Genomic DNA, 13,039 nt, shown 5'->3' on the forward strand with positions numbered 1-13,039 from the left:
TAGACTATAAATAATATGTGTTTGTCTTCTATTGCTACCTCTAATCTCTACTTGAGGTGCTCTTGCACTCCCCCTATTTAGCTGGGAGGGTGACTTTGTATCTAAATGTTACTCCGGCATTAGTGGGCCTAAGTTGGATGCTTAACACTGGTTGACGCCTCTTTGTTTTATCTTAGAACCTCCTACACAATCTAGTGGATAGCAATACGTAACTGGCTCATTGGATACCTATCCTCGAGTCTCTACTTGGCTTCTTTCCTTACTAGGGGCCTCTAGGGCATCTTCAATCAACCTTTTGGATCTTTTTATCCTAAAATCACAACAACCTTTAGGCATATATTACTTTAATCTAAAAGCAGGTATATTATACTTACAACGGTAGGTATGTGGGGGCAATCAACGTTGCATGTAAGGCTACTTTCTTACTTATCTCTATATGCATTATTTAGACACATAAAACTTTTTCGCCTTTTTAGATACCAAGATCATGCTCTGATACTATAAATGTAACACCTCTCTCTATATGCATACCCCTAATGGGAATATATCAAAAGAGGTATGCACAACTGAACTATTTGAAAACTTTAATGTATGATTATAATTATAAAACGTGCAAAAAGTGATGTAACAAAAACGACTTTATTAATCAATGCTCATATGATACGATGTGTCTGAAAAATACTAGCAATAATAATAATAAAAAAACTACATATCTAATAAAAACTTAATATCAAAAGGCTTTTCTTCTTGTGCAACTGCTCGCCGAACCATTGGATCCCTCTATCTGCCCCATATTCACCTTTACCTATAAAACATATGAGAAGAAAAGCATAAGTAAAACTTAGTAAGTGGGGACCTTACAATACCCAAAATCATTATAAAAACTGATGTTAAAACTTACGTTCCATTTGTAAGCTAAATGTGACACAATATGACACCTTGGTGCCCTGACATGGATCATTCATAAAAGTTATGAAGACCCAAGTTGAAATCAACATATCTAATGCCTTGGCGAAAGCTACTATTTTGTCTTACACATATGCCAAATGATTTATCAGGGTAACTAACTAGGACACCATGACCATACAAGAATATCTTTGATAGTAGCTTCTTCCCTTATCACATAAGCTTATTGGAATTGTTGATTAACCATCTAGAAATGGTCTTTATCTCAAGTACATATATGGTGTATCCCGCTAATTATATAAGGAATATCTAAAAGCCATATTCTTACCATGCATACCTGAACTAAACTAGATGGCTATGTGTGTTGGTGTTGAGTGTATGATGCATCTCATAGGTATCCAACCCTATTATTTCCATAAATACCATCACTTATATATATAACTAGTGACTATCTAGTTATATGACACTAGCCTTAAGGTTATTGACTTTCTACTTGAATTCAACTCAATCCAAGTTTGTGTTATTGTTCACACAGTTAGGCACTTCGTCTATGTCTTTCTTGAATTATTTATTCTTTAATAACTCATTATTTTTCTTACTTAACTTTCCTCTTCTATGCACATAGCCTAAGGGTATAATCATTTTTTGTCTTTATCTAAGGGTACACAATCGTATGCTTCTCCATCTATACCCATGTACCTCATAACCCATATACACGAGTGTGTCACTCAGTACACAGTCGTGCATAAAATAGGTGCACATAAGGAGTTGACTTGGATACACTCATATGCACGTGATCCATGTGTCTTCTGATGCACACCGTCCATTTTTGGAAAGTCATATATAAGTGTTTGTCTCATACCACATGACTATGCATATCTTCCCTCAAAATGAGCACTCGACTTTTGAACTTTCGAAATTTCTAGAATGACACACGGACGTGTATGGGACCATACACTGCCGTGTGTCGCGATTTGGAAATCGCCTTATAGGGTTTCCACACTTCTTTAATCACAATTCCGACATGATCACTTCTTCTAAGACACACACAGAAGTCTCCACACACCTTAAGCATGATATTCACCGAACTTATTTGATTAAAGTACACATACATGGCTCTAAGGCATCAATCAAGCCAAAACATATAACATTCATACAATCAAGAGATTAAACATGCATATAGCTCTTCGTATTCGCATATAACATCAATTTCATCAACTAAATCATCATTACTATATCTAAACATCTCTAAATAATGTATATAACAAAAAAATTCCAAAGATTACATAATCAAACAAGGGAAGCACTCTACTTGGATTCCAACGAAAATGCTTTCCTTGCACAGCTATGGTGATTTCAACGATTGTTGGTCGCTCTACAAGCGACAAAAATACCCCTTTTTCTCTCTCACACTCTCTATTCTATGGCTATGAAAAATAATGGAAGATAGTTAGGGTTATTGTGTTTTTATTTCATCTCCTAGACATGATACACTAGTGTGATAGCCTATACATAGTCGTGTGTCTGGTTGCATAAGTAAGGCAACTTCCCGTTTCACCATGATCACAATTTGATCCACTAATTTGACTTTTGACTAACTGTAGACTACCGTGTATGCCTCCATACACGGGCGTGTACCCTTGAAAATCATTAATCACCAAATTTAAAACTAGGAAAAAGAACGAAATACCTTTAAACTTACCTGTGGGTATTACAAAATATATGAGTAAAATACATAAAAACAAAGTCAATAATTTATGCTCTCTGTCTATGTTATTACATCATGATTCATAACTACCAATATTACCAGATATTCAATGTATTCAAACACCATGTGTGATCTATATACTTACTCTAAATCACATATGGTGGAAAAAAAAAAGTGTCTAATCACCCATTTTCATGTTCAATACCCAATAACCTACTCAAACACAAAACCATTGATTAAAAAAACAATTGCAAACAATTGAAGTTATTTTACATAAAAAATAGTAATTAAAAACCTCTGTAATCGATATCTATGAAATCTCAAATTTAATTGACAAATATGTAAATTTCAAAATTATAAGCAACCAAAAAACATTCACAATTCACAATCCCTATCCTTAATTTTTAGTGAGAAAAAAGATAAAATATACTAAAAAATTCGGTGAAAACTTGCCATGTGTAGAAAAGCTAGGTATACGGGTTATGGAGATAGGTTTTTAAAAGTCAACAAATGATTCTAAGACACATTAATATATGACATATATTTGTCCAACCATAGTTTATTGGTCATGTTTATAACCCCTACAAAATTGCTCATTTTTGTATATATCCACTTAATTGGTTCATTTTTGTGTACGCCCTGTTGTTTTTAGGTAATATCTATACACCCTCTTTATTGGGTCATTTAATTAATCACTACTTTTAAAACTACAAGGAGATTGTTGTTATAATATCAAATATCAAGGGCAAATAATTATTAATCTCCGAGGGTATTAAACTAAATATAGGGGGCCTTAGTGATCGACCAAAAGGAGTAGCACCTCTGAGAAGATAAAATCCAAATCCCAAATTTCCGACACAACTTCACCTTAGAGAGACGCCGTCGGCTTTCTCCGAAAGCAGAAGCACGTAGCCGCCGTATCGACCAGTTCCGGCCGTATTCGTGGGTGGACCCACCACCGGTATCCTTCATATTCTATTATCTCTTACTAAAGAAACTCATTTTGTTGTTTGATTGAATTTCCGATTATTGTGATGATTAGGGTTTTGTGATTTTGGGGTATTTTTGTATTTTATTCAAAAAAAAAAGAAAAATTGCACAGATTTGACATTGATGGAAGAGTAAAACTTCAAAGTTGATCACTATTGTTTTATTAAAAATAGAAGGGAATGTAATTGCTTGAAACCAGTTCAAATTTTGATTTTTTTTCTCATTTTTTATAATTTTCAGTGATGTTATTGTACTGTACATTGAAGAATGATAAACCTTGTAGTTAGAATTTTGTTAAGTTTTTTCAGTCAGGTTTGTTTTTGCTGATTGCCGATTGCTATATTTTTAGTTTAAAACTAAATCCACATAAACTTATCTTGACTCCTTTCGGAAATAAATTAAACAAAATTGTCGCTCAAGAAATTTCCTGCAAATTCTAGTGCTGCATTGTATTTAAAGTTGGATATTTTAATAGTTTATGCTTGTAATTTTACTTTCCGATATATATAATTTTAAATTTTAGTTTTATCATATATGCAATAGAGTGATCAGAGGTGGTATTTTTTTTTTTACATAAAAAGTTTGTGTCAGATAACAGAACACCTAAATGTTTGTTAGCTGCAAGGACATATTTATTTGTTTTTGAAAATTTCTCCTCAATTGTTAGTGGACAGAAAACAAGTGCAGGATTTTTTTTCTGTGAGTCTTGAGTGAAGCAGCTACGAAGCACGAGAAGAGCCATGGACTCAGACAAAGAGCAAGAGATGGTGCCACTGAGCCTAAGACCAGAGTGGTCTGATGTCAAACCCATTCCACAAGATGATGGCCCGAATCCTGTTGTTCCAATCGCCTACAAGCAAGAGTTTAGAGAAACCATGGACTACTTTCGTGCCGTCTACTCAGCCAACGAGCTCTCTCCACGTGCTCTTCAGCTCACTCGAGAAGCCATCCTTCTCAATCCAGGAAATTACACGGTATTTCATCAAATCCTTTTGTTTTTGTGCAATTTACTTTCATGGCATTTTGGTTCCGTGTGCTTTTTTTTTTTTTTTTTGCAGGGGAAAGTGCACATAATGAAGTACAAGGATAAAATTTATATATGAGTTTGACTTTGAATGTTGTAATTATAATGTTTCATATTACAAGGATTAAAATTTATATACAAAAAACTGTTGTTCTGGTAATCCTGATGTGCATGAGACTTTTAACTTGTTCAGATCAAGACACTAAAAATGGGTATATTTGTTTCTGAAAATTGGGAAGCGGACATGTGCAAGACTTTCATGAATGCTAAATATTTGGGACCATTGTGATCTTGTGGTGAAGTTTTTGGTGACATTATTGTTTATGCTCAAAAACTGTTCTGGTAATCTTGATGTGCATGAGACTTATTTAGTTGTTCACATCAAGACACTAAAATGGGTAAATTTGTTTCTGAAAATGGGGAAGTGGACATGTGCAAGATTTTCATGAATGTTAAATATTTGGTATCATTGTGATCTTGTGGTGATGTTATTGATGTCAATATTGTTTTTAAATAAGCATTATTAGAGGATACACAAAAAGAGCCATCATTTCTCCTCTTCTTTGAAGGTTTGGCATTTTAGGCGTCAAATACTTGAAGCACTTGATGCTGACTTGCTTGAGGAACTCGATTTTGTTGGACATATTGCCAAGGGTAACTCTAAAAACTATCAAATATGGTGAGCCAGTGGATTAATATGTCCATAATCATTTCAATTTTATTAATTCTCCCTATAGTAAATTTATAAGTATAGAGTAAAATAATGTTCTAAACCATCCTTGAAATGGTTATGAGTCTCAAAAATTCTCCAGTAGCAGCAAAAGTGGGTTCTGAGTAGGCTACCTAATGTCTGTTGCTGTAAGTATATGTTTCCAATTTGTCAAGCCAACACATTATGTGTAGGATAGAGTGATGTAGCCATTTGAGAAAATTCTTCAATGTGGTGTAACATTAAGAGGAACTGAAATAAGATAATAAATGAATTGAAATTCATTTTTATGGAAATATTTTCTCCATTTATCCACTAGGTATTTTCTCAGGTTAAACTGGTTCTGGTTGTTTTATATAGTATGTTGTTAGGCTGGAGAGTTGGTGCTTATGGTTTGAATCTTGTGTACTCATCTAGATTGATTTGCTATCGAACATAACCTTTGTAAGTAGTATCTGCCTTAATTTTGAACAATAGGAGCACTTTGTGAATCCAAAATCATATAAACAAATTGTCAGGTTTATTGTAGCTTGCTAACTTTTTATAGTCTTTGCTCCTGGTACCAGTGTATCACTGAAAATAATGATGATCACTGTTTTTCAGGCATCATAGACGGTGGGTTGCTCGGAAATTAGGGACTTCTGTGACAAGCAAGGAGCTTGATTTCACTAGGAAGATACTTTCCCCTGATGCTAAAAATTATCATGCCTGGTCCCATAGGCAGGTTTGTTAGCATCATGTTACTTATTTTTACATCAACTACACAATATAATATACTTGTTCAAAGTCTTTTAGGTACTCTTTCAATTTTCATTAGTTGATTGAGTAGTTATAGCACCATTCAACCTGTACCTATCATATTGTAAGTGAAATATGAGATTAAAAATGTAGTTTTTCTTTTTCAGTGGGTACTTCAGGCATTAGGAGGGTGGGAAGATGAACTTGACTATTGTCATCAGCTTCTTGATGAGGATATATACAACAATTCTGCATGGAATCAGGTAATAATGAAATGTTTACACATTGCTGGTTGGATCTTAACCACAATAAGAATGTTTCTGAGATGCTTTTGAGAATTCTTCTTTAAGAACTGTATCTTGCAGAAGCACCTGGCAATGCTTTGTAGTGAAGCATCTGATGGGTGCTTGTCTATCCTCAAAAATTGTTTTTTATACTGTAGCTATCTTTTAAGCTTTTATATCAAAACTGAATGGAAGATTTGGAAGAAGTAACATAAACCTCATCTTGGAATTCTTTTAGCGCTAGTTTTGATTAAAACATTCCTCAAACTTTTAAATGCTCTGTTCATAAGTTTTAAAATTCTCATTGGCTTCATGTGCTCTTTGCGTAAAAGAGTTGTTGAAGTATGCCACGTTATGGCAGTTACGCTGTGTCTGTTTCTCTTTTACTAAGAAAATACTCCCTTCATTAGTACAGTAACATTAGCATGCCAGTGTCAAAGGATGTCCCCTTTTGTATACTTCCCTTTTACTTACATTTATATGTTTGCTTGGTGCAGCGATACTTTGTAATAACTAGGTCTCCCTTCCTTGGGGGTCTTAAGGCCATGAGAGACTCAGAAGTACGCTATACTGTTGAAGCCATTATGGCCAACCCTGATAATGAGAGCCCATGGAGATACCTTCGAGGCCTTTACAAGAACGACACTGAGTCTTGGATTACTGATCCTAGAGTCTCCTCAGTATGTTTGAAGGTTTTGAATACTAAAAGCAACTATGTATTTGCTCTGAGCACTCTTTTGGATCTGCTTTGTCAAGGTTTTCAGCCAAGTCAAGACTTCAGAGAAGCTGTAGATGCACTGACTCCAGAATCAGCTCCAGCTGATTCTAACTTGGCAAGGGCAATTTGTGATGTATTGCTGCATGTTGATAAGATGAGAGCTAACTACTGGATATGGCGCAAGAGCAAACTTGCTTCAGTGGCCTGAAGTAAACAAGGGATGGTGTGTCAGTCTTTCAAGGTCAAGGAAGATGGAAATTATTATCAGTTTTATAGACTCTTAGTTTTAATATGATCAATCGAGTTTATTGGAGAGCATCTAATATATACAATAAGCGATTAATGAAAACCAATTCCTGCTACCTGTGTTATTATAGCTTCTGATGTGTACAACTGAAAAGGAGTTTGTTCTGCTGAATCTAAGGTGAAATTTGATGAAGGTAACAACCCATGAATTCTGTATTCACTTGTGTAATATATATTTTCTCCTTGAAATAGAACTTGTTTATGTTTTGGGGTTTGAATTTGAATACTTTTTTCTATTAATTCGCACTCAAATGTGGGAAAAATTCAGTTGTTTTCTGTCAAAATTCTTATGATATTGTTCTGGGGGTTTTCTAGACCCTGAGCCTGAGGTTTATTCAAAAATATTAAAAAGTAATTATTGTTAGTGTTTACATAATAATACGAGAATTAACATTGATTATAAATGTTAATATGTTATTATATGATTGAGAAATTTTAATTTAGAGATAAAATAATAATAGCACATATAATGATAGTTTGTATATTTATTTATAACCATTAGGGCAGTCTCTGACGCTTGAAGAATAGCATTGAAGAAAAATTGTGGCTCATGTTGTAATTAGGACATGAAATTGTAAGTACTAGTAATTCCTGCTACTTTTATCCATAACAGATATATTATGATCATGGCATCATCTAAATCCACAGGTGCATCGTATGCAGCCTGCATTTTTCAAATCAATAAAATGATATATACCTAATTTTGAATACTTAATTAGAGATCTAGATAATATATCATCATATGATTAGATAATTTGATTATTCTGAGACCGCATCATTGTATCCAAATTCCAGCATTCAACACTCTTTCCTTTGGAATGCCTTATTCAATTATCATTTCAAAATCAAATGCTGGAAAGTGGGATGTCACCAATAGAGGCTAAAGAATGAAGAAGAAGGCTGACGAACGAAGAAGACTGAAGAATGAAAGAGCAAGGAAGAAACACATTGGAGAATATGAGCTAAAGATGATTATCTTTTATTAGGGTAGATTTAAAAATCAATTTCTTATTTCTTCCACCGGTCACAAGAAATCCACTGTAGTGGATGGCTTGAAAAATGAAGCCATCAGAAATTCATTGAACTTTATAAATCTAGAAATAAAAAGGCAAGGATGGAGTTAGGTTTATGCAGGTTTGTCAATCAAGCCTATTGAACTAGCTCTTATTTATTTAAGCTCAGATTTAAAAAAAAAATAAATAAATTGAATCAGACTTCAAATCTATTTCGGGCTTGGCTTGGCTTGGCTTGCCAATATCCCAATTACACGGCTAAGTCTTAATAGGCAACTTAAAATTTAGACTTAAAATATGAACTTTAATTTTCATTGAAAAATATTTTATCTTTTTCTATAATTAAAAGACTAAAATCTTATATCAAATAATTACATTTTTATTAAAAAATACTAAGATTGGGAATTTTTTATTTATACATATATGAATTAAATTTTGTTAACAAGAATATTTTCTTATGTATCAGTGAATTAACATATTAAATGCGATTATGTAGATGAATTATCATCAACGTGTACAAATAAATTCATTTCATATATCGAAAATGATCTTATTGCACATTACTTAATGGGCATATTTTTTCATTAGAGAATATTATACGTATCTATTTTAGATACATAAAAAAATATACAGTTATATGTGTCATCATATAATTGGATGTTATTTTATCTTTTATTTAAAATCTTTTAATTATACGATTACACATATTAAATATGTATATATTTGTGTACTTAAAATTAATACGTATAGTTTTATTATTCCCGATTATTAAATCAATGTGATAAAAAATTGGGGAAAAAAGGTTGGGTTTCATAATGATATATAGTTTTCAATTATGTTACAATAGAAATATAATGAATGAAAAAAATATGGAAGACTCATAAAACATTAATTTTATGGGAGATAGATTAAAGTTAGATGTGATGAATATATATTTATTTATTGAGTCATATATCATTATAATTAGTTGATCAGTACCGTAAAAAGTTTGATGTTTCACATCATAAATATATTTGGTACAACATTTTTTAATTATGTTCTTCACTATAAATATTAAAAGTTATGTCAATTTTATACTTCAAGATTTATGATTGTGGGGTTGATCGTCTTGGCTGTGAATTCCTCAATATTTATGAGCAACAACTTGAATTTTCCTTTCCCTTTTTGGGTTCTTTAATTGATTTTTTTTTTTTACATTTAATTCTTAGAGAAATTATAAAAATATATATATATATTTAAATATAAAAGTCACCATATCAAATTACAAGTAGTTATTAGATAATGATTTTTAGAGGCAACTTTTGAATTTATTACTCAACAAAAATGACTTAATTTGATTTAAAAAATCTTATATAAAAACATAAAAACCTATATAATTGAAAACAATAAAACTATGAGTATCTATTTTAAATACATAAATAGATATATATTTAATACGTGTACTTATATAATTGAGTGATTTTGTATCACAAAAAAAAAGATTTTAACAAAGAAAAAAATGTTTCTATTCTTATCGTAAATACTTTTAACGGGCGAAGTTATAACAACAAGTGATGACAAAATTTTTTTCCAATATTGAAGCCTTTTAACGACAAAAAATAAAGTTTTAACGCCATTTTTTTTTATTAAAGTTATAAATTTATTTGGCTTTAACAAGAGTATAAATAACTACTCACTGAAATCATAAAAAAAAATATTTATAATAACCGAATATTATCTACTAGGTATTTCTTCTCTCACTAATGCTAGTTTTTTTTTTAATGAATTAAAAAGAAAATAACATTTAATTATATGATAACACACATTAGTATATACTTATTTATATATTCAAAATAGATATATATAATATTACACTTACCGAAAATTTACCTCTTGCTTTTCTAACTTTCATTTTCTTACAAACCCAACGCCAAAAAATTAGATAAATACCAGGCTTTCATATTTCAAACGTAAATTGATTTTTGTCATGATACTTTGTGGAACATATAATTGAATAGAGTTGGACATCAAAAGAGTTGAGTTGGAGCCAAGGATTGGGCTTATTTACATGGAATAAGTCGAGTTTAAACCAATTTAAATATATAAATTCAAATGACCTCTTATCAAAATATACAAATTTAAATTACCTCAAATTAAAATCAAAAAATTTATATATGCATAATTGTTTGATATGCTCGTAAATGTTTTGATTCAAAATTTTGATGTTCATATCATTTTTACATTATTCTATAGGGATTGATTGCCTCCATTTTTATATTACCTTGTCGAAAGCAAATATCATTTTGATTTCTGCATCTTCCAGATTAAGTGTGGATTTGAGTCTTGCCACACTGAATTTAAATAAGATGAATTTTAGCTGAAACTCCAATTTGGGTTAAGTTTGAGAGCTTCTTGTTAACTTTTCACTAGAACTCTTTTTCATTGCAATTCTTTTTTTTTTTTTTTATCTAACTATTCTTCTTTTCTTTTTATGATAGTTAGATCATTTTTTCCATTGTTATTGTTTATCGAATCGATTTGAATTTGTTATTTTATATTCAAACTAAATTTAAATTGATCTTTGTTCAAACTCGGTTAAGTTCGAATATATCTTAAAATTAGGAGATTCAGACATTATTTCTTTTATCCTTACGCAACTTTATAATATAATTAACTTAAGCTTGTAGTTAATTTAATTCTTCTATTCACACTCACTTTAGCTTAATTAATTAGTGCCGGCTGCTCAAATAATTACCATAATTATTAATAGTTAGCTTCTTAATCTCAAAGTGCTTTTGACATTATCAATTATATGTTACGTATCCAACTTGTACTTTAAAAAATAATTAGTTATACTATTTACTATTAATTAGTGGAAAATGTTTAAATGAATCTATATATAAGTTTTTCTTGGTAATTAATCCACTACCAAAAAAAAAAGTAATAGCGAGAGAAAAATAAATATTCTATAATTATAAGTATTATTTTTATGATTTTAATGACTAATTATTTATACTATTATTAAAAATAAGTAAATTTATAATTTTAATAAGAGAAAAAATAATTATTAAAATCCTATTTTATATTGTTATAAAGTTTTAATGATAAGAAAAATCTTATCATTATGAATCGTTATAATTTTTCATATTGAAAGTATTTTCGTTATTAATATCTTTTAACGAAGGAAGATTTAACGACAGTAGTTCTCCTATAGTTAAAACTTTTTAATGATAAAAAATATACTTTTAACAATCAATTTTTATTATTAAAATCATAATTTATTTAATTTTAATAAAAGTATAAATAATTTATCATTAAAATCATAAAATAATAATCATAACAATTAAATATTTACCTACTCGTTATTTTTCTTTCATTATTATTATTATTTGTGGTGATCTATATATAAGTTGAATGCTACATAATAAGTTTTCCTTCTTAGATGAGGAAAAACTAAATGATATATAGAAGGAGAAAAACTGGGTAACTGAGTACTTGAAAGTTTTCGACAAAAGTGGACATGTTAATAAATTTATTCTTGCATTATATAGAAAAAGTTTGTAATATGATATTTAATTAGAGTAAAATGTGATTTAATATTATATAGGGAATCGTATTATAAGATATTGTGTATTACTAAATACAACTTTACATGAAAGGTGTCCAGAATCTAGAAAGATGTCACATTCATACATATTTTACGTGTGGAAATTAAACTATTCCAAAGAGATAAGAGTTTGATGAAAGCCTACAAAAGTCTTTAAGCTAATGGAGTATTCTTTTATATTCTCCTAATATTAATTTTTAATTTATCGTGAGAGCCATGTATGATTCAGTTTGGTGTAGCTTAAAAACTTTTTCAAACTAAATTAAAAAAAATTATTTGAAAAAATTTATGGTTTGAAAAAATTTTAAAAGAAATCAAATTAAACTAAAAAAATATGATTTAGTTCGATTTTAATATATTAAAAATAATTTACTTCCAGATATTGTTTTGTTTAAAAGTCTATCTCATTCTATCTAAATTTATTCTTCGAACACCAATCTATTTCATTCTATTTAGACTAATGAAAGTAAAATAAAATAAAAGCCAAAGGACTATTTCCCACCCAAGTTTTAATATGTTCTCAAAGTCATATCTATAAAGCTTGAAAAATGCAAAGTCCCCCTTATAGCCAAATTGTCGTTAGAATTTTTCATTAGAGGTAGAGTTATTTTACTAATAATATTAAAAAAAATAAAATTCATTACATTTCCTTTCTAAGTTTTAAAAACTAACATTTCACTCATACTTAAAGTTTTCTAACTTTGAAAAGTCATATTTTCCTCTGAAACCTTAGAGTTTTTCTCTTCTTTCCTCTGACCACCATCTTCTATGCCAATGACCTCCCTTCTCTATCTTAAACTGTTGGCAAACTCATGAAAAGTAATCTGAAACAGATCTCTTCGTCTGAGATGAAGAGATTCGAATGAAAAGATATGAAATCTCTCTGTTAAAGATGAAGAGATTTTAGATATCTTCGCTACTCTAAATTGCTTCATGTGTGTTGATTAATAGTTTAGGGTAGAAAAGGGAGCTCGTCGACATTGAAGATGGTGGTCAGAGAGAAGAAGAAAAACCCTAAGGTTTGGGGGGGAGAGGAATGTAACTTTTCAAAATTAGA

General features: G+C 30.4%; 1 protein-coding gene across 2 annotated transcripts; it reads left to right on the forward strand.

The window, feature by feature from the left end:
• The first annotated feature begins 3,417 nt into the window (after positions 1–3,417).
• Positions 3,418–7,601, forward strand: LOC123207926 (protein farnesyltransferase/geranylgeranyltransferase type-1 subunit alpha-like). Of its 2 annotated transcripts, none has more exons than XM_044625428.1 (6): positions 3,418–3,575; positions 4,272–4,578; positions 5,198–5,307; positions 5,941–6,061; positions 6,243–6,338; positions 6,857–7,601. In XM_044625428.1, exons 2-6 carry the CDS (start codon positions 4,345–4,347, stop codon positions 7,283–7,285), a joined length of 990 nt encoding a protein of 329 aa, XP_044481363.1. In that variant the 5' UTR covers positions 3,418–3,575; positions 4,272–4,344; the 3' UTR covers positions 7,286–7,601. The 2 variants fall into 2 exon arrangements, with proteins under 2 accessions (XP_044481363.1, XP_044481364.1); XM_044625429.1 differs by having other exon boundaries at positions 4,279–4,578.
• Positions 7,602–13,039: the final 5,438 nt, after the last annotated feature.

Source organism: Mangifera indica, unplaced genomic scaffold, assembly GCF_011075055.1.
Source record: "Mangifera indica cultivar Alphonso unplaced genomic scaffold, CATAS_Mindica_2.1 Un_0118, whole genome shotgun sequence".
Lineage (NCBI taxonomy): Eukaryota > Viridiplantae > Streptophyta > Magnoliopsida > Sapindales > Anacardiaceae > Mangifera > Mangifera indica.